General features: G+C 43.8%; 2 protein-coding genes and 1 long non-coding RNA gene across 7 annotated transcripts; 2 read left to right on the forward strand and 1 right to left on the reverse strand.

The window, feature by feature from the left end:
* Window positions 1-308: 308 nt before the first annotated feature.
* On the forward strand, window positions 309-5,592 carry LOC126999504 (uncharacterized). Its single transcript, XM_050862151.1, has 3 exons — window positions 309-445; window positions 3,048-3,160; window positions 3,606-5,592. Exons 1-3 carry the CDS (start codon window positions 418-420, stop codon window positions 5,070-5,072), a joined length of 1,608 nt encoding a protein of 535 aa, XP_050718108.1. The 5' UTR covers window positions 309-417; the 3' UTR covers window positions 5,073-5,592.
* Window positions 5,593-5,698: 106 nt separating this feature from the next.
* Window positions 5,699-15,241, reverse strand: LOC126999505 (BTB/POZ domain-containing protein 9-like). Of its 5 annotated transcripts, none has more exons than XM_050862152.1 (11): window positions 14,866-14,950; window positions 13,796-13,836; window positions 13,353-13,529; window positions 12,492-12,642; window positions 10,965-11,160; window positions 10,486-10,619; window positions 9,289-9,448; window positions 8,613-8,794; window positions 7,772-7,924; window positions 7,190-7,368; window positions 5,699-6,892 (listed from the first exon to the last, which is right to left on the reverse strand). In XM_050862152.1, the coding sequence occupies exons 2-11, from the start codon at window positions 13,813-13,815 to the stop codon at window positions 6,709-6,711; spliced, it is 1,536 nt and encodes a 511-aa protein (XP_050718109.1). In that variant the 5' UTR covers window positions 13,816-13,836; window positions 14,866-14,950; the 3' UTR covers window positions 5,699-6,708. The 5 variants fall into 5 exon arrangements, with proteins under 5 accessions (XP_050718109.1, XP_050718113.1, XP_050718111.1 ...); XM_050862156.1 differs by having other exon boundaries at window positions 10,995-11,160; window positions 14,866-14,945; XM_050862154.1 differs by lacking the exons at window positions 13,796-13,836; window positions 14,866-14,950 and adding an exon at window positions 15,166-15,241.
* Window positions 15,242-15,687: 446 nt separating this feature from the next.
* LOC126999506 (uncharacterized) lies at window positions 15,688-21,543 on the forward strand. The gene is made up of 3 exons (XR_007753385.1): window positions 15,688-15,808; window positions 19,856-19,961; window positions 21,298-21,543. It is a non-coding gene; the product is annotated as an uncharacterized LOC126999506 (long non-coding RNA).
* The last annotated feature ends 149 nt before the right edge of the window (window positions 21,544-21,692 follow it).

A 21,692-nucleotide genomic window follows, 5' to 3' on the forward strand; every position in this document is an offset into this window, starting at 1 on the left:
CTTCCGACCCTTCTATTAATTTTTTATTAGAGCGAAAGAGAGAGATTTCGTGGCATCCCTCAAACCACAAACCAATTAATCTATATAGTTATCTCCTGCTATACCATTCTTATGTTTCTTCTGTCTATTCCATTGAAGCGAGAGAGATCACACGCGGCATCCCTCACACCACCATCCAGTGAAAATCGACACCAAATCATGAGTGTGACTTGTTCCTAAGCCTCCGCATGAGATATTAACCCCCACCGTCATCGTCATCGTTTACCTAAGACGTGGGGAGCGCTGGGGTTCGCTGCGGCAAGTATATATAAGAAATGGTTGAGGCGGAGACCTACCAGTGTTAGCTCAAGCCTTGCAAGGGGAAGATCTTAGTGCAAGTGCAAGGCTTCCCGGATACCTGAGTGTGTGTGAACGAGAATGAGTACTGGAAAACCGCAGACCATGAGTAAGATTTTGAGGTTTCGTTTTGGGGTTTAGATCCTTTTATGCAGTTTCGTGGGTGATTATATTTGCTTGTGGATGTTATAGTAAGGCTAGATTTGTGTGTGCAGTGTTTAATGGTTCTGTTTAGAGATCAATTTCGTCTATATCAGTTTTTTTGTGTGTGTTTGTATTTGTAGTTCTATAAGACTGACGTGAGGGAGGTTTAGAAGCACTTACGACTGGTAGTAGTAGTAGTAGTAGTAGTAGTAGTAGTAGTATGACAGTAATAGTAATAGTGATAGTAATAATAAATCGTTCACTGGTATACTAAATTAATTATGTACCGAGTCTCTCACTAAAGCTTCATTAAGAGATGGAACAATGTGACGCCGTACAGTATGTGTGAAGGGAGAGAAACAGAAACTTACCTAATATTATCTTATCTTATCTCGACATAATCCCCGAATAGACGATACTTGAACGTTTTCTCTCTTAATATATGCCACACTGAACCAAACCCCTTCTCTGTCTATTAACGTGGATCTAAGTCTTTGATATATGTGTGTGATAGATTAGATAGATTAAAGAGCTATGCGTTTTGATAGATTTCTGACTTTGCTACTTTCTAATTCATAAATCTAACAGCACACCCTTACACCGAGGTTATGGGATGTGTCGACAGGTATGGTGCGTTTACATAAGGTGACGGCGCCGCGCTCAGACCCGCCCAGCCATTTACATAACCCTGACTGACTAATGCGAGCTTCTCTTATGTCATGTCCGTGTGTGACTGTCTGTTCGTGCCCAGTGAAGAGAAGTGACGATCGTGGTGCACCGTGACACATTTTCGTTATTTCTTTCATTTCTTGGACATCGAATCATTCCTCATTTATATACCGGTTTGTTTACTGAGCTTTTTGGATTGATTATTAAAGGACTGCAATGACTTAGTGAATGATGTGTGCCATTATATACTTTCCTGATTTCTTTCGTTTCTTAGATATTATTAAAGAAGTTCAAATATTCCATGTCTCCAAGTACCATTCATTTATATATTCACGACTATTTACCGAGTCTTTTGAGTAATTACTAAGGGTTTACAGTGCTTCAGTAAATGGTAAATGAAGGTGCGTATTGATAAATGGCTTGGTAAATGGCTTGGTGAATGTCTCGGTACATGTCTCGGTAAATGGCTTGATGAATGTCTTGGTTAATGTCTCTGTAAATGCCTTGGTAAATGTCTTGGTGAATGCCTTGGTGAATATCTCAGTAAATGCCTTGGTGAATGTCTTGGTGAATGTCTTCGTAAATGTAAATGTCAGTCCGTACCCTTCACGTACGTCGCCACAAGGAGCCGGCAAGGTGCAGAACACTCGTCCGGCTTCCCACTAATGCATAACGCTCGTAAGTAAAGGATGCAGAAGTCGGCCAAGTGGGGGATATGGGACGCTTGCAACAGCTAAGCCTTGCATTGCCGAGTTACGAGCGTGCGGGTCCGCGGTCCATGGACGCCGCGATTAAAGACTGTTTAAGATTAGGACTGACCCAAATATTTCCACAGCATATCACGTAATCTGAAGTTTCGTGTACTAACGTTGATATGGAAATGTTAGTATACAAGCGTTGATATATGTGCAGTATAAGAATTAGGTCCCAATTAACTGATTCCAATATTTCCACAGCATATGTTCACGTAATCTGAAGTTTCGTGTACAAACGTTGATATGGAAAGGTGTCTGCCCATCTCTCTGTTTCTCGTCAGTCTTTGTCTATCTCTGCAATCTCTATCTTTTTTGTCACGTTATCAGTCAACCAGTCTTTCAATTTCTCCATCTATCTATCTATTTATCTATCTTATTGTCTGTCTGCCTAACTTTTTGTCTGTCTGTCTATCTGTCTATATCTTGTCAATCCATCTATCAATCTACATCTATCTGCCTAACTTTTGGTCCATCTGTCTATCTATCTATATCTTGTCAATCCATCTATCAATCTACGTCACTCTGGTTCTCCTTATCACAGTTTCAAGGGAGGAGCTGGCACCGGAGCCCCACCACACATAACCTGCTACTCGGCCTTAATCCCTCAACACTGGCCAGTCACTCTCCTTAGCAGCAAACTGGGGCGCAAGACATGACCAGACCACATTCGAAATTGACCTCTCTTTTGGCCACTTTTTACTTGTTGTTTTTGTGGGAGCATCGATTAGCGGGCTTTTTTTTCTACACTTTCTTTTGGTTGCCCTTGAGTTGCTTCCTGTGCTGTAAAAAAAAATAATGATAAAGTAAAAAAAATACGTGCGAGTTGGCTTTAAGCTGATCACACTGGTCGACAGCTGAAATGGTTATCATACATCAATATATGCCCCTTAACTAACTACACAGCACTGATTTTAGTTCTGATATTCATTTTCTGCTCTCGAACCAGGTTTCTCGAATACCATAGGGCTTACTGAGAATGTATCCACTGTCCCATAACTCGTTTCAGCTTTCTTATACTGAGGTAGACACAGATAACCTTGTAGTGATGATTCTGCACCTTCAGTTACCCTAGCATCAGATTGTTTCACTTCAGGACCATGAAGTAGTTTGATTTTTTGTTGACCAGTGTTATTTCTTTGGCAGGTTGGCGGACGCGCACACCGAGGAGGCCGCCAATGTCCCTGCGACGCCTCAGCCACCTCCGTCTGACCTCCCTCCTCTCTGGCGCCGTGGCTCACCCCTCTGCAGGTCCCGAGGTGAGTTGGTTTGTCGCTCTGTGTCTGTCTCTCTGTCTGTTTCTCGTCAGTCTTTGTCTATCTCTGTCTATCTGTATATCTTTTTTTGTCAACCAGTCTTTCAGTTTGTCTATCTATCTATCTTTTTGTCTGTCTGCTTAACTTTTTGTCTATCTGTCTATCTATCTATCTATATCTTGTCAATTCATCTTTCAATCTATCTTTTATCTATCTCTGTTTATCTATCTGTCTATCTTTTTGTCATTCTATCTATCATTTCTCTATCTATCTATAAGTCTGTCTATTTGTCTATCTTTCTATCTATCTATCTATCCTACCTCTTCATGGTGTGTGTACTTATCTGGTTCTCTCCTATCTATAAGTATGTCTGTATCTTTCTATCTATCTATCTATCTATCCTACATCTTCATAGTGCTTGTACTTATCTGGTTCTCTCCTTCCATAGGCCATAGCCACCGCGGGGTCCCTGCTGCGTGCCTGCCTGCCGCCCCGGGTCCTCACAGCCCTACTGAAGGACGTGACCTCCTCCCCGGGCCACGCCGCAGACCCCGGCCTTGCTGTCTCCCTCCTACGACTCAACATTACCGCCGACGTGACAGACCTGGAGATCAGAGGGCAGGAAGGGGAAGCCACTTACCTGCTGGAGCGGAAGTGTGAGGTGCTTATGGAGGAGGTGCAGGCTATGGAGGAGCTGCGCCTGGAGACTCTGCAGCTGGAGGGCGTGTCACTGAAGCCTGGTCTCCTCTCTTGTATTCTCAAAAGGGCGCCATGTCTTCGTTCTCTGCAAGTGTCTGGAGCCCTAGCCGAAGAAGCCCTTGGTCACCTGAAGAGCAATACTTGTGGGCTTCACTCTCTGCATCTTCACTCATGTAGCGTGACCGATGAGGAGGTGGTCAGTGCCCTCGTGCAGCCTCACATGACCCTGAGTGACATGGCTGAGGTCATCTGGTCTGGTGAGGGCATGGCGAAGTCTGGTCGAGTTCGGGCATCATCCCTGAGGCGGGTGACGATCATCTCTCCGTCTCTTTCTTTGGGCGGCGCCATGGTGCTGCTGCGTACCCTCCCGCACCTCCAGGACCTCCACTACACCTGGCTGGTCCCTGTGTGTGAGTCCATCCGGCTCCTACAGCAATTATGCCCCGCCGTGACCTCCTACGCCATCTCCCACCTCGACCTGTCCCTGGTGTCCACTGACGTGCTGACGGGCCTGCCAACGCTGTGTCCAGGGCTCCGTAGTCTGCAGATTGAAGGTTTTGACTCGAATGTAGTTCACCTAGATGCTCTGGCGGAGTTCACAAACCTCACGTCGCTATCCCTGCGTCTGGTGCCCGAGCCTTTCATCGTCTCGGCCGTGAGGGCGGTGGGACACAACCTCCTGAAGCTGAGGATAGAGTACGAGGAGTGTGTCTTCAAGCTGTTCTCATTTGCCGCCTTGAAGACCCTCCAGGAGTACTGCCGGGAGTTGCGAAGCCTCGAACTTGTGAACGTGTGCCTGGCAGGAGAACCTCAGCCCCGCCCACCATCCAAGAGCAGGTCCATTGCCTTCCCTGAGCTCACACGCCTCGTGGTGGCCGGGGCAGCGTCCTCCCCGGGGGTGCTGGCCGGCCTCATGAGCGGCAACAGGTCACTTGAACACCTGTCCTTAGACGTGAACCAGGACGTCCTCACAGACCACGTGGTGCAGACTCTTCTCGCCCACAATGACCTCCACCGCCTGACGTCCCTCCACCTTGGCGCTGGCAGCCTCTCACCCCCAACCCTCACTGACCTCCTGACCCTGCCGGCCCTCACCACCTTCACCATGGACCTCAACAACTTCAGGCTCATCCCAGAGGCCACCTTCATCACCCTGCAGGAGGACCTCAGACGCGGCAACTGCTTATGTCGCCTAGAGAGGTCAGCCGTGGAGTAGTGTACATGTAGTATACCTGTACCTTGAGAACTAGTGTGTGTGTGTAGTTAACTAGTCTCATTACCTGTGGAGCACCTGCCTGGTTGTCGGATATCTTGTAATTAGATGTAAATAGCTCTATCACCTTCATTATCTCTCATCACTAACTACTTCATCACTCTTTGCACTGTGTAGTATATCATTATCTTGAGAGGCAGTGTGTGTGTAGCTAACTGGTGTCTTGTTGCTACTTGAGGGAATTTTGTAATTAGATGTAAATAGCCCTGTCACCTCCATTACCTTTCATCACTAAGTACTTCATCACTTTTTGCACTGTGTATTATATCATCAGCACCCTCAGCTTCACATAACATCATAGGCAGCATGCATGTAGTGTGATCACATGTATTAATTTCTCTTGTAAAATAGACCTTCATATTTCCATGCATCGTTTCATTCAGCCTGTTTTGTGTAGATACATGTCCTGGTGTATGTTTTAAGTGTCCAAAGAATGCTTACAAAGACAACCTTGAATATGAATTACCTACTGATTTTTTTATGCTTAACATGACATGCGTATCCCTCCCATGGTTGGCCCGGGAAGAAGCAACACTGTACGTGAACTTCTGGTGAACGGAAGCACAGCGTGAAAACTCAACTTTATTGTTGCTAAATATATTTTTAGAACAATTCAACAGACAACAGTATTACAAATTACAACTATTACTGTATATAAATCACCATGTGAACACCTTAATATCATATCAACTAGAGTAAATAACCAAGGATTGTCAAAAGCAAACAAGTATTTATTGACCAAAGGCTTTTCAGATCAACTCACAAGGCAACTTCTTGACACCAGCCACACCCAGGCATGTGATGGCTCAGCAAGGCAGTCACTAATGATAAGAGCTGGGAGAGATGCAGCAGCAGAGCTCATCATTCAGTTAATACAAAAAATTGTACCACAAAAAATAAAACACCTTCTTGAGAAAAGTTCATGCGAGTTAATCTGGACAGCCAGTAGTCAATTCATGCAACTATCTAAATAGTCATCATTTTTCATCTCATACATGATGAAAATAATTATCATTGAGTATTTTAATGTAAAATATTAAATAAATTTATTCAGAAAGACACTGAATCATTGTACTCATACAAAGTCAGGCTCTGCGGTTATGACAACAGAATGTGGCGCTGCACACAGGCAGCACAGCGGCACCAAGGTCACTTCAGGTATTCTAAACACTCCCTTTCTACTCTCCCAACTTGACCGCTACAAAGCCCCGGTACAACACTCGCTCGCCCCTCTACATACACACAAACCCTTAACTCCTTACTTCCTCCCCAAAGCCACAGTATAACATTCACTCTCGCCCCTCTACACACAAACCCTTAACTCCTTACTTCCTTCCTAAAGCCCTGGTACAACACTCGCTCGCCCCTTAACATACACACAAACCCTTAGCTTCTTACTTCCTCCCTTAAGCCCCAGTAGCCCATCCCTTCACCCACCTCCCATATGACCACAGAGAAACACTATTGCAATTCCTCCACCACCACCACCCCTCCGGAACATGGCACAGTAACCCCAAGACTCTCCATATGATAAAAACAGGTCTGCCATCACATTTCTCTTGAACACTGAAGTCCCGCATCACTTTCCGTAGGGGGAGAACACCTCGTAGTCCAGCACAGTGAAGTTGTAGTCGCTCATGAGTGTGTTGCAGGAGGCGTTTTCACCGTCGTAGGAGTGAGGCAGGTTGGAGTAACTCTCGAGGTTTTGGTTGCAGTTCCCAGCGATGAAGAGGTCGGCCCCAGCGCCAAAGATGGGTCCACAGCTACAAGGGAAGGGAGGAAGAAGGATTTAGAAGTGAGTATATGGAAATCATCTATACTTTGCACATATTCCTATTGTTAGTTCCTTGGTACTGTTAGTCTCCACAGTATGCCCGATTTATGTTATAGAAAATGTCTGTAATTTCCACATACTCCCACTGTTAGCTCCTTAGTACTCCTAGTCAACACACTATACTGGATTTATGTATTTAGTTTAGTCTTTTACATCTGATAGTTATTGTGTTTTAAGTTCATTTCTGCTGGCACCTATCATCCTCACACGAAACTATGATTCTTACTCTGGATGGTAACAAATGGCGAACATCTTCTTGATGACGGGAAACTTTGTGGGCGGAATGTCCTGGTTGTTGACGAGGGTGAAGAGGAAGGCTTTGTCCGAGGCCACGTAGCGCCCCTTCATGGTCGTCTTGCCCCAGGGAACGTCGCTGAACCCGCCGCAGATCTCTCCGTGCTGGCCCTGGGGTGAAGGAAGGACTCAGGATTATTGTATTCATATCTGAGCCTGAGAACAAGGGTACTGCCAAAGATTTACCACTTAAATCACACACTTAAATCTACCCTCTTAAACAGTATCAAGAATCCAAAAGCCTAATGAGACAGGAAAACACTTGTCAGATGAAATGAAGCTGGAAAAACATATACAACAGACTACCGCTAATACTAATACTAATGGTAACTTTGAATTGTATGAAAAATGTTCCTTCTGACAAGCTTTTAGAAAGAAGATTCAAGGATTAACCATGCACTGTTAAGCATTGTACAAAAAAGAATGTGTTGACTCTTCAGTATAATTCTCGGGTCACACATGAGATATGAAATTCAACATAAGATCATAAGCTGTGACGGTGTTCGCGCCTCACCATGACGATCGTGTAGGTGGGCGCCACACCGTCACAGTGGCGGTGGAAGGCATCAGCCGAGTAGCCGTGGGTGGACGCGCGGTACACCAGGCGCCACATCTGCTTGTTGGCGCCGTACCAGCTGTTGAGGACACGCTGGAGGGACATCTTCTCCTGCGGGACGGAATGTGGAGACAGTGAAAAAATGAGCGATACTGATTTTTTTTTTTTTTTTTTTTTTCACAGCAAAGGAAGCAGGTCAAGGGAAAAAAATGCCCACTAATCACTGCCCCTGTTTAAAAGAGTTTAGGGTAGTGGATCAATAGGGTGAGTGAGTATTGGAGCGAGAGAGTTGGAAGTACCAGGATTGAGTGTGCTGAGATCGAGGGAGTGCCAGAACAGGGAGAGATGGAGACACTTCTGCCGCGGCCACCCCCTGGAGGGAAGTTACCACGAGGGAGCAGATATAGATAGAGAGAATAGAATAGTGGCCAAAAGAGAGGTCAATTTCAGGAGGAGAGGCGTCTTGATACTCTTATTAAAACTGGTATTCACACACGATACTACTAAAAGAAGGAATTACCACCAGGAACACAAGAGGACATAGTAAAGAATTGAGGAAGGGAAGATGCTTGAGAGACCAAGAAATATAGCTTCCCACAAAGAAATATAGAGGTTTGGAATGGACTAAGTGAGGATGTGGTATCGGCGAAGAGTGTGCAAAGCTTTAAGGAAAACTTGGATAAATGCAGATACGGAGACGGGACCACACGAGCGTAAACCCCAGGCCCTGTAAAACTACAACTAGGTAAATACATTAAATTCAGAGAAGCTAGTAAAACAGACAAGGGAAGTAACGCACATTGATCAGTATCTGTGACCCGGCAAACAGCTTGAGGGACACTCTGGGCTGGAGCCGCTTGTCCTCATTGGTGGAGTTGTCCTTGAACTTGTTGGGCAGGGCAGCGTAGCGATACCTCTCAAGGGACAGTTCCATGGGCACCGCTCCTGTGGGCTCAACCTCCTCGGCAAACACCTGGCTGTCTGGAAGGGGAGATGAAGGGATGCAGGAATAAGTATAGGAAGTCTCATTTACGCAGTAGTTATGTGAGGGGTTGTTCCTACCTATGCTCAGAATACCGCACTTCCTGACATTGAACTCCATCTGCCATTTCCCCGCCCAGTCATGCAATCTGTTTAGTTCATCCTGGAGAATACTAACACCCTGATATTCTTAAAGCCTTGCCATTCCTCACCTCTCTCCTCTTTACTGTATCTAAAATTCCAACATAAAGCAAGAAGAGATATTGATAGAGTTAAACAAGGCTGATAAAGTAAAATTCTCCACCCGAAATTAACCTCTCTCCTGCCCGATCATTATTATTTTGTTATTTTTTCTTGTTTTTTGTTTTGTTCGGGGTCTAGTGGGGTTTTTTTTGCTATTGTTGTTACTGTTTTTGCCTTGAGTTGCCTTCTTTACTGTTAAAAAAAAATATATAGTGAAGGGGAAGCAGTATCGGTCCCGCCCCTTCCCTCACCTATGAGCAGCAGACGCACATGGTTGATGACGCCCTGCAGCTGTTGACACACCCGCAGCCTCTCCTCCTCCGTCCAGTGTGCCGTGGGCTGGGCAACACCCGCCCCATATTTGGCCCAGTTCAGGACGCCTCGCCACACATCCTCCTCCTCTAGAGCCAGCTATAGAAGGGACAATCAAGAGTAATTAACTGTTTGAGACCTCTTTTTCTTATTCCATGGGTATCATTAACCCCTTGATTGCGGGTTTCCTACAAGAAGAAAAAGTGGCTGCTACAATTCAATGCAGAAAAATGTAAAGTCCTGCACCTTGGGAGGGGATATTCAGCACACCAATACCACATGGGAAACACTCCACTATCCACCACAGAGGCAGAGAAAGACCTGGGAGTGTATGTTACCAGGCTACCAGTGAAGGGATATCCAGCACATCAATACCACATAGGAAACACTCCACTATTCACCACAGAGGCAGAGAAAGACCTAGGAGTGTATGTTACCAGGCTACCAGTGAAGGGATATCCAGCACATCAACACCACATACGAAACACTCCACTATCCACCACAGAGGCAGAGAAAGACCTGGGAGTGTACATTACCAGGCTACCAGTGAAGGAATATCCAGCACATCAATACCACATGGGAAACACTCCACTATCCACCACAGAGGCAGAGAAAGACCTGGGAGTGTATGTTACCAGGCTACCAGTGAAGGGATATCCAGCATACCAATACCACATGGGAAACACTCCACTATCCACCACAGAGGCAGAGAAAGACCTGGGAGTGTATGTTACCAGGCTACCAGTGAAGGGATATCCAGCACATCAACACCACATGGGAAACACTCCACTATCCATCACAGAGGCAGAGAAAGACCTGGGACTATATGTTACCAGGCTACCAGTGAAGGGATATCCAGCACATCAATACCACATGGGAAACACTCCACTATCCACCACAGAGGCAGAGAAAGACCTGAGAGTGTACATTACCAGGCTACCAGTGAAGGGATATCCAGCACACCAATACCACATGGGAAACACTCCACTATCCACCACAGAGGCAGAGAAAGACCTGGGAGTGTACATTACCAGGCTACCAGTGAAAGCCAAATCCATGCCCATTGCAGTGGACGGGTTAATAGTCTGATGATTGAAGTTTAGTGTCATTATAGTGGTTTTTGGTCTGATACTTGCATTGTCTGAGGAGATGAGTCGTATAAGAGCCTCCCGGGACAGGTTGAGGAAGGAGGAAGTCTGCATACACTCCAGAGCGTTCTCACCGATGTACGCCACACAGCGGTCCACGAAGGAGCGGCTGCCCTTGCTCCCTGACAATAAAGAGGTGGATGTTAGACGGGAATGTACGGTATTTATCAAAAAGCAAAAATTCCACATCTACAAGGCGTTAAAATTTTCTGATAATCGCTGAACATGAGATTTGATAGACCTATATATTACTGTCATTCATAAAGCATCAATAAACTAGACCTTGCACAACCAAATATGAAGACACAAAAAAATCATTCTGTGGTGAAACTTACAATTTTTATCCATGAAGATTAATTGACATCTCTAAACACATGTTCGTCTACACATACAATGAGCTTCAGTTTTGACACCACAGTAAATAAAGCCTCTGAAGTGAACTAAACAGATGCTATCTCTCGTCCCACTTCTCTGGGCCTCCCTCAGGCGACACCGACCCCCTGTGCGTTGCTCCATCTTGAGGGCGGCCATGAGGAAGGTGCAGGCGTTGTGGGGCGTCATGGTGGTGGCGATGTGGTCCTCGCAGTGCTGACAGAGCTCCTCCAGGCCCAGGTCATGCGCCACGCCGTGAACCTCAAAGACTCCACTGTCGCTCATCACAACCTGAGACAATGTGGGAAGGTTAGTGCTCTTAGAAGGATATTTTGTGCCTGTACCTAAAAAAAACATCACAGGGAAGGTCAGTACTCAAGTTGAAGGGATAATTTGAACCTTTACCTAGAAACAAACACTTTAGGAAGGTCAGTGCTCATGTTGGAAGGAGAATCTGTACCTTTGCCTAGAAAGAAACACTATGGAAAGGTCAGTACTTAGATTGAAGGGATAGTTTGTACCTTTAGCTGGAAACAAACACTATAGGAAGGTCAGTGTTCAAGTTGGAGGGAGAAGTTGTACCTTTACCTAGAAAGAAACACTATGGGAAGGTCAGTACTTAGATTGAAGGAATAGTTTGTACCTTTACCTAGAAACAAAGACTATAGGAAGGTCAGTATTTATATAAGAGGGATAGTTTGTACCTTTACCTAAAACATACACTATAGGAAGGTCAGTACTCAAGTTGAAGGGATAATTTGAACCTTTACCTAAAAACAAACACTATAGGAAGGTCAGTATTTAGGTTAAAGGGATAGTTCGCACCTTTACCTAAAAACAAACACTATGGTAAGGTCAGGAATCATATAAAAGGGATACTTTGTTCCTTTACCAACAACAAAACATTATGGGAAGGTCAGTAATCATATGGAAGGGAATTTTTTGTACGTTTACCAAGAGGAAAACGGCCATCATCCTCCACAGTCAATCTTTAACAAAACTGTCTTGGGAATGAAACTGAACTCCTTTTGTTAATATCTCTAAGCATCAGTACCGGTTATACAGGGAAATTGGAGTTATAGATTGATTTTATGACCAGTTTTTCCTATTTCCGCTGTACAAATGGCCCTTTATATAGGTAGGATAGCCGTAACTCACACATTAAGTACGACAAAATCAGAAGTGTTCCGACAACGTACTGGAAAATAAGGTCGCTGGTTGAAGAAGAAAGAGAGAAAAATAGGAAGATATCAAAGGAGAATAAGATGTTAAAAGAAGAAAAGAAATAAAGGAAGAGGTTCAATGGCAGAAGGAAAGCTTAGGATATTAAACACAGAAGAAGAAGAAAGAAAAAAAGGAAGATATCAAAGGAGAATAAGATGCTAAAAGAAGAAAAGAAATAAAGGAAGAGTTTCAATGACAGAAAGAAAGCTTAGGATATTAAACACAAAAGAAGAAGAAAGAAAAAAAGGAAGATATCAAAGGAAAATAAAATGTAAAATGAAAAAGGGAAATAAAAAAGAAATAAGTCAAATAACACAAGGAAAACCAAGGACATTAAACACAGAAGAAGAAGAAAGAAGAAAAAAGGAGGTCAAGACATAGCCAACACTTATCACTACCTTCCCCGTGTAGATGTAGTTGATGACCTGCCGGAAGATGACGGGCTGGTACTGGGGCAGGCGGATGGTGGTCTGGGGGCTGCCGGGGGTGACGGTGCTGCCCGGGATGACACACACCTCCCCCCCTGAGGCCTCCACGAAACTCTTGCATCTGCGGAAATCCCTCGTTTAATTTCTAAGACTCAGAAATGTATTGGTCCAGTGATCCTTAACCCTTTAACTGCAGATTTCCTACAAGAAGACATCACCAAGCTACAGGAATGGAGCAAAAAGTGGCTCCTACAGTTCAATGAAGAAAAATGTAAAGTCCTGCACCTTGGGAGGGGATATCCAGCATACCAATACCACATGGGAAACACTCCACTATCCACCACAGAGGCAGAGAAAGACCTGGGACTATATGTTACCAGGCTACCAGTGAAGGGATATCCAGCATACCAATACCACATGGGAAACACTCCACTATCCACCACAGAGGCAGAGAAAGACCTGGGAGTATATGTTATCAGGCTACCAGTGAAGGGATATCCAGCATTCCAATACCACATGGGAAACACTCCACTATCCACTACAGAGGCAGAGAAAGACCTGGGACTATATGTTACCAGGCTACCAGTGAAGGGATATCCAGCATTCCAATACCACATGGGAAACACTCCACTATCGACTACAGAGGCAGAGAAAGACCTGGGACTATATGTTACCAGGCTACCAGTGAAGGGATATCCAGCACACCAATACCACATGGGAAACACTCCACTAACCACCACAGAGGCAGAAAGAGACCTGGGACTATATGTTACCAGGATACCAGTGAAGGCAAAATCCGTGCCAATCGCAGCGGACGGGTTAAGAATATACCTGGCTTTGAGGATTAGCTTGTGGGCTGCTATGTGCGTCTCCTCTCGGCCGATGACAAATATGATGTCAGCCGAGTCCTTGTCCTCCAACAGGTGCTGCAGGTCCTCCAGCAGCCTCGACACCCCCACCAGGGACTTGTCGGAGAAGTGGAGTCCTCCTGCCACCCGCGTCCCCATCCTGGCGGTGAGGATTTTATTTATTTTATTTATTTATTTACCTCATTTATTATATTTTTTTTTACAGTAAGGGAAGTAGAAGTGAAGTGAAGGTATTTGTGGATGACTTTATGGTATTTTTTCATATATATAGCACTGTAAAAAGTATTAATCACATCACTGGAAAAAAATTTGTAGCTTAGGAAGTTAATTCTTTGGAAACTAACTAAATCAGAACATACAGAGGGCAAATATTCAACTAAAAACAGTACTTCGAAGTCACTTAACCCAATAGTTGCGGGGATCATGTTTCTTAAAGGCCCTTCCCTCTAAGCGAGAAAAATGAGAAAAAATCATCACTCACACAAACCATTTCATAATATATATCAACGCATTTGTGATCAGTTTATGCATCATCAATTTTGGGGGGGTTTATATCATGGCAAAAATTTAAGGCTCGTCGCTGGTACACGGTAAAGCCATAAATTTGGCTCGTCGCTGCTACACGGGTTAACTAAAAATATAGATGAAGTATTCAAATATTCTAGCAATTAACATCTTACTTAACCAACAATACTATCCATAACACGCTAAATTAAGTACAGATAAAACTACATCTCCAGTAAAGGAATATAATGCATTTTAACCAGTCTAATCAAGCAGATCACATAACTATAATATCATGATCTGTTTCCACCCAAGTCAGAGCTAAACAAACACATCTCGTCATAAGTTTGTGTACCTGAAACGTCACCTGTACTCTATCCTACACCTCAATTCCCTACAAGTAGTTATCCACTCACAAACAACACAAACTTCTACATTGTTCCCTTTCCCTATAACCACAGAGTCTGGTTAATCCTATCCAACCCAATGCAAGGAATAAGGCTTTGATATATGTATGGAAATCTCTGTTGCTTATATGTATCTCGGTTTTCAGAGGAAGGAGAAATGGTTGGAATTGCTGGGAATTTCGAAGTGAATGTACAGTCGCCTTTCTACTCATTTTCTTCTCATTTTCTACTCATTTCTAGTCATTTTCTTCTCATTTTCTACTCATTTCTACTCATATCTAGTCATTTTCTTCTCATTTTCTACTCATTTCTACTCATATCTAGTCATTTTCTTCTCATTTTCTACTTATATCTAGGCATTTTCTACATATTTCTACTTATATCTAGTCATTTTCTTCTCATTTTCTACTCATATCCAGTCATTTTCTTCTCATTTTCTACTCATTTCTTCTTTTACTACTTTTTCTACTCCTACTTCTTCCTCATTTTCGTACAGTTTTGGGCCTTGATTCGATGTTTTAATGGCGTATATTGAGTGTGTGTGTCGTGTCCTAACTCTCTCACCTCAGTTTGGCGTGCGGGGAGGCGATGCAGGCCAGGTAAAACAGGTAACTCGTCAGGTGCGGGGTGATGCTCTCGTACCTGCTCTTACCTGTAAACAAAGGTGGCGTGCGGCGTCCTGTGGGGGTCAAGTCAGGGGGGGAGCGAGGAAGGGGTCACTCAACTGCAGGTGTTTGTGCGTATCGGTCTTTGGGAAGTTGAATTTGGACGTGTGTTCTATCGTTGAGGTTATGATATAGTGTATGAGTGAAGGAAAGTGTGGGAGGCAGATGAATGGGCGTCAAGGAGCGTAGTTTATCTCACCCTGTAAAGACGCTGGATGCTGGATGCTGCGAGATGTGCAAAATGCGTACGGCAATAGCTCATCTGTTCCTGGGTCGAAGAGATTGATTGATTGATAGTTTATTCTTGCAAGTAAACAACAAAGGAGAAGGGAGGAACATGCCATCCCAACCCCCAGGCAGGATAGAGTGTGATTATACAACTTAGGATACATGTGGAAGTAGCACCAGGAAACTAAAAAGATACACTGATAGGCTTTAAGGGTTAAAATGGTCTTTGCAGTGGGACAGGGAGGGTAATGATTGAACGAGGCAATGGTCATACTCACACGGTAGCAGGGAGAGGAGGAGGGAGAGAGGCTGTGCAGGAAGGAGAGGAGGAGAGGACCGTAGGAAGGATGGGTTAAAAGGAAGAGTGTCTTTATATAGTAGTCTTGAAGGGTTAAAATCATCTTTGCAGTGGGACAAGGAGGGTAATGATTGAATGGGGCAATGGTCATACTCAGAGGATATCAAGGGAGGCTGTGAAGGAGAGGAGGGGAGGGGGTGGGGGAAATGTGGAAATTGAAGGCCGTTCTCATTGGTCTTGAAGCTGAGGAGGAGAGCGTACTGCGTGTTCCTAGCTGCTGACGAAGACGCTGACGGCGGGGATGCTTAGAACGAGGGTGAGACTTGAAGCTTTTACTTATATATGTCAGAATAGAAGTAGTTTGGTCAATGCATCATGTGTGTGAACTTTAAACGGGGATATCTACTGGAATCTGATGAACTGGATTGCGTCACGATATGAGTTGTTTGCTTGTACGCTGGTTATTCACTTGTCAACCATCTCCGTGCGTCATAAAGCCAAAACCACTATTTATGAACTGAAATCTGTAGAGCATTGCAAATCTAGAGGTCCATTTGCTTGTTAAGGTGTATGGAGAGCTATTACCCAACGGTCTTGTGAGTTGTTTGCTCGCACGCTGGTCATTCACTCTCAACCATCTCCGTGCGTCATGAAGCCAAAACCACTATTTATTAACTCAAATATGTAGAGCATTGCAATTCTAGAGGTCCATTTGCTTGTTAAGGTGTGTGGAGAGGTATTACGCAACGGTCTAATATGTTATGGAGGTAAATACAACTATACTCATTCGTTTTCTTTTTATTTCCAGTGAAGTATACCTATTGTGTCCAGCAGTTCAGAAAGCTGTTTATTAAGATATGAGAAGCATTAGTTGTACAGATTAACCGATATGGAAGCAAACACTACAATGGCTACGGTCTCATCCATAAAAAAACATTGCTGGGTATGCAGAGGTAGCCTATTACCAAACACACGCTTGTCTCTATTTCCTAAACCATCAGTCATCCTTCACATAGTCTCACAGCGTCATAACGTTTGTCTTCTGTACTGCACCTGACATCCCTATACCAACAATCATTCCTTCTATAATATCACCTATACCCACCTCTGTATGACCAAAACGATCATTCTTTGTGTTATAGTCTCACAGCTTCATAACTTTTCTCGGACAATTTACAGTTTCACCCAACCAACGATTTTCTTACGTGGTTCGATCATGTTTTTCTGGTGATAAATGTAGTGACCAGTTTCTCTCTACACCTGTCATCCCCATACAAGCCGCATCCTTAATTGCTCGTCACGATTCCAAGTAGCGATCGGAGCACCAAACACACGTCCGGTCTTTATCTCCCAAACCACCAGTCATCCTTTGCCATACAGCCTCGCCCAGCATCATTACTCCTAATTCTTCGATCTCGTTACACCTGACATCCGTGTATTATCCATCCCTGCTCGTCATGATTCCAAGGAGCATGGGAAACTATACTAAACCTATACCCGGTCTTTCTCCCAAACCACCAGTCATCCTTTGCCATACAGCCTCGCCCAGCATCATTTCGCCTAACTCTTCGATCTCGCTACGCCTGACATCCGTATATTATCCACCCTTGCTCATGATTCCAAGGAGTATGGGAAACTATACCAAACACACGCCCGGTCCTTATCTCCCAAACCATCACTCATCCTTTGTTATATAGCCTCGCCCAGCATCATTACGCATAACTTTTCCATCTCTTTACACCTAACCTCCCAATACTATCTACCCCTGCTTGTCATGGCACCAAACACACGCTCGGTCTTGATCTCCAAAACCATCACTCATTATCACACATATACAGCCTCGCCCAGCATCAAAACGTTTCTCGCTACACCTGACATCCGTATATTATCCATCCCTGCTCGTCATGATTCCAAGCAGCATGGGAAACTATACCAAACCTTCACCCGGTCTTTCTCCCAAACCATCACTCATTATCACATATATACAGCCTCGCCCAGCATCATAACGTTTCTCGCTACACCTGACATCCCTATACTATCGATCCCTGCTCGTCATGATCCCAGGCAGCGAGTAGTATGCAGCGCGTGACATTCATAAAAGAAGATTGCAGTGCTCGAGGCTTCATTTCGCTGCGTCACGTTCAGGCCCCGGTGAACTCCGCGCCCGTGACTTGCAGGACACGCCGCTTAGATTAGGTGTACGGACACGCCCATGCTCTTATCCTGATCGTAGGGAGTAAAAAAAGTGTCCAGCCTCATGTTTTTCAAGGGTCGAGGTTACTAGTACATTCACCTGTTTGCGTAATGTCCGTAAACCTCAAGCAGTGTTACCAGATTCTCGCGCTCAACACTTTCAGACCCCAAAAGTACCATACCAACGTTGTCAGATTGTCGTACTCCCCTCTCCTCCACCCGCCCGTAAACGAGTCATATAATCTGCAAAGTCGGGTTTTACATCACATTCACGTGACGAGGGATGCGTCGCTAAGAGCCCGCGGATAAGTTTTTCAGACCACTCGTATATAAGTTCGTTGACCCGCCGTCGTTAATCAGGGGAGCAGCATCCTCTCATTTGCAGGGATTCTCGGCTAATTGATGATGTTTTTTAATCCCCCCAATGGAAAAACTTTAAGCGTAGTCGGTTGCCGCAAGAAGTCAGGTGTTTTGGAGTCTCGATCATGAACGCTGGGTTACTGGTACGCGGAATGTATTGAATATAGGAAGTTACGAGGAGGGAAGTTACGAGTATTTGCGCAATTAAGTCAAGTGATTGTAGTTTCTCATGAGCGCTGAGTTACTAGTACGCGTTATGTATTGATGATGGGAATTAAGTAACGAGTAAAGAGTGTTGGCGCAAGACGTCTTATTTCTTATTCTCTCCTCTCCTTATCACTCTCTATCTGCTATATTGTTCCCGTTGCCGATCATAGAAGGCGTAATGTAAACGTGGCTGGCTGTCTCCTTAGAGTTTCACCGCGTTACTGCCTGTGCACTGTTGGTCTTGTAGGCATTGAATACTTGGTGGTGTTCTGGTGGAAAATCTTGCTGAAAAACCTCCCGCTGATCATTCTCCTGGTGTTAAATGTGGCAGAAGATATCCCTAGACTTGTTGATACTACTACTACTACCACCACCACCACCACCACTACTACTACTACTACTACTTCAATATATAAAGTCCAGTTAATAAGTCTCTAATATGGCATAAAAAGGTATCTTCATTATCCATATTCTTACTTTTCCTTACTGTCAAACAAATACCAGAACTTTGCATGATTAAGGAAATGTATAAATCTAATAAACTAAGGGAATTAAGAACAAGAAAAACCTAGATTCATCCTGTCACCCCCTCATATTTTCTTTGCTGAAGCCAACCGTGTGAGCCTTCAGGAGTGCAGTGTAACCTTGGTGTGTCGCGTCATGTTCCTGGCCTGCATCCTTTCTATAATGACTGGCTTTCACTCGTAAATGTATGAAAAATCACTCTACCATTGACCACATCCCAGCTTAGTGAGAGGATTAAGCACACTCCTGTTTTTATATGGCAGTTTTTTTCCACATTCTACACCTTGCCTGCCGTGTAAATGCACCCACTCATCCTGCTTACACACCTACCCCATGGACCCTCACTGCCTGCTGCTGCTCCTTCCCCCATCCACTATTACTTCTCCTCCTTCAGTGTTTTAACCATGTAGCAGCGACGGGCCAAATTTTTGCCATGATATAAACCCCCAAAAAAATAGATGATGCATAAACTGATCACAAATGCATTGATAGATATTATGAAATAGTTTGTGTGAGTGATGATTTTTTTCTCATTTTTCTCGCTTAGAGGGAAGGGCCTTTAAGAAACATGATCCCCGCAGTTACCGGGTTAAGGGGCTGGTTGCTTCGCTTCCTACCCACACAAGCGTTAGTATCCTCAGTTTCGGAATGTGTGATTGGTCATGTTTATCATTTCATTTACACGAGAGATCAGTGTTGAAATTTTGACTAGTTTTCATCTTGTGTTCATTATTTAGTTTCGTAATGTGCATCACTTTGAGTAACATATATGGATCTATTAGTCAGCTTTGTTTATTTGATAGTCATTATTGTATATTTTTCTGCCTACGTCATTTTATTTCCTAACTACAGTCGTTGATTTTGTGAGAGCAAGACCTTAATTGTGTTCTCTGTGCCGTGTTTAGTATTTAGTTCAAAGAAAACATTATTATCTCTCTGGTAGTCATATTTCCGGTACCTCCGTGCAAGATACAAGTATTCAAAATCTTTCAGGTGCACGAAGGAGGCCGTAGGAGGAGGCAGGAGGTAGTCATATTTCTGGTGCCTCTGTGCAAGATACAAATATTCAGTCTTTCAGGTGGACGAAGGAAGCTGTGGGAGGAGGCAGGACCCACGCTGCAGATGAGGAGGCTGCAGGACACGGCCACGGAGATGAATAGTCGCCACAGGACCGTAGACACGAGGTAATAGTAATCAGGAAACGTCATAGTAATAGACTTAGTACAGGGTTTTTAGAGTAACAATAATAACACTTTTCCCATGCAATAGTAATGGAGAACAAAGTAATTTTTTTTCTATTTCAACTTGTTACTGACAGACTTCTCTTCGTTGTTAGTCCTCCCCTACTGATTAGCACTGGGGTAGACTAGCAAGGAACAGGAAATAATTAAAAGTTGCCGTTGGTGTACTCGGCTTATTTCATCTTCCATTTGTCAGTTTTATCATAACTTCTCCATGAGGTTAGTTGGTTGATGATCTCCTTCAATCTACTCATGTGTTGCCCCTTGCCTCAGCCTCCCCAGTGCCCCGTGTATAGAAGAGAGGGTTCAGTGAGTGACAAGTCATTCCAGATTCATAGTACCTGATTGATTGAGTATTTTTACTGTTCATTAAACTTCAAGATCACACGTCACCCAATAGTAGTCACCTCACAGCTATAATAATCTTTATGTGAAATAGTGTAGAACAGTGGACAGGAACTTCAATTAATCCAATTTATATTATATGGCATAAAAAGTACTGAAATTGTTTAAAATTAATGAAAAATTACCAGAATTAGCACAAAAACTGGCAGAAAATAGGTCTAAAAAACTGTACTAAGTCGAAGATGCCTAAAAGAGGCTCCGGAGATAAGCTGGAAGGATATTTTAAAAAGTCAAACAAGAAGAGTCTCCGGTGGTGTTTATTGAGTATACTTCGAAAATGCATTACATAATATCTGAGGTAGCAGTAATCCATCCACTTAACCTGGATCCCTGGCCCCTAGTCAGTAAGGACGCTGCTGATTGGCTGCTGGCGGCCGAGGGGTCTCCATCACCAGGGTTCAGAAAATATTTATTTCTTTACTTTGTTCATAAGTTACAAGACAGGCAAATTTTATCATTGGATTGAGCTGTGATTGTACAGCTATAACACTGTATTCAAAACTCTTTAGGGTAAATATAATTGCTGTGAGTAAAAGTCAGAGAATAACATCTGTACTTCTCTGACTTATATTCACCATATTTTTTACCCTATCAAGCTTTAAAAATTGTGTTATAGAAGTGCAACCACTGATTAATCCAATGATGTCTTTAACAAAACTTACCTGTATTGTATAACTGATGAGGTAAGTAAAGAAACATTAGTATTTTCTGTACCAAGCTGTTTGTTGGTGACAAGAGACATCAGACACCGCAATTGGCAGCGTCCTCCTTACTTACTCAGCTTAGGAACCAGTCGCTGCCAGGAGGGAACCAGCTCAAGTGAATGGACTGTACTGTAGTATTTTTTCACTCAGATATGATTTTCTTCTTTCAGGTGCGGTGCCCTGTGGAGCCTGCCAACAAATAGTAGTCCCTGGCAAGCCTCCTCCTGTACTGGATGCATCAACGCCTGGCACACTGCTGGGACCATCTAGCTGTCAGTCACACTTCAGGAGCTGTCTGGAAAACCGGGCAGATTAAGTTCGTCAACTCCGAAGATTTTACAAAACATGATCCTGTAAACTCTGCTTACCGTATGTCTGGGACAATTCAAACAAAATATACTTAAAGGAAAATCAAATTTGTTTCTTTCAAACTTAACGTTCAGTATTTCTCCGGAGACTGTTTGAAGTAGTTATGACTTATACATGTTTTTGGTATCTATAATACCTAAATAATTCCCAGCCAATTTTGCTGCATAACACTTGATACTCCTCTTCCCGACTGTAC

Source organism: Eriocheir sinensis, chromosome 16 (assembly GCF_024679095.1).
Source record: "Eriocheir sinensis breed Jianghai 21 chromosome 16, ASM2467909v1, whole genome shotgun sequence".
In the NCBI taxonomy this organism is placed as follows: Eukaryota; Metazoa; Arthropoda; class Malacostraca; order Decapoda; family Varunidae; genus Eriocheir; species Eriocheir sinensis.

Bases quoted from the DNA above. Each gene is read 5' to 3' on its own strand.
- LOC126999504 (XM_050862151.1), top strand. From the start codon at position 418: ATGAGTACTGGAAAACCGCAGACCATGA. The intron at 446-3,047 runs GTAAGATTTTGA...TTTCTTTGGCAG, and splicing joins TGGAAAACCGCAGACCATGA to GTTGGCGGACGCGCACACCG. The intron at 3,161-3,605 runs GTGAGTTGGTTT...CTCCTTCCATAG, and splicing joins ACCCCTCTGCAGGTCCCGAG to GCCATAGCCACCGCGGGGTC.
- LOC126999505 (XM_050862152.1), bottom strand. From the start codon at position 13,815: ATGATCCCCGCAACTATTGG. The intron at 13,530-13,795 runs GTTAAGTGACTT...CCTCACCGCCAG, and splicing joins ATGATCCCCGCAACTATTGG to GATGGGGACGCGGGTGGCAG. The intron at 7,925-8,612 runs GTGCGTTACTTC...TCCGTCCCGCAG, and splicing joins GGTCACAGATACTGATCAAT to GAGAAGATGTCCCTCCAGCG.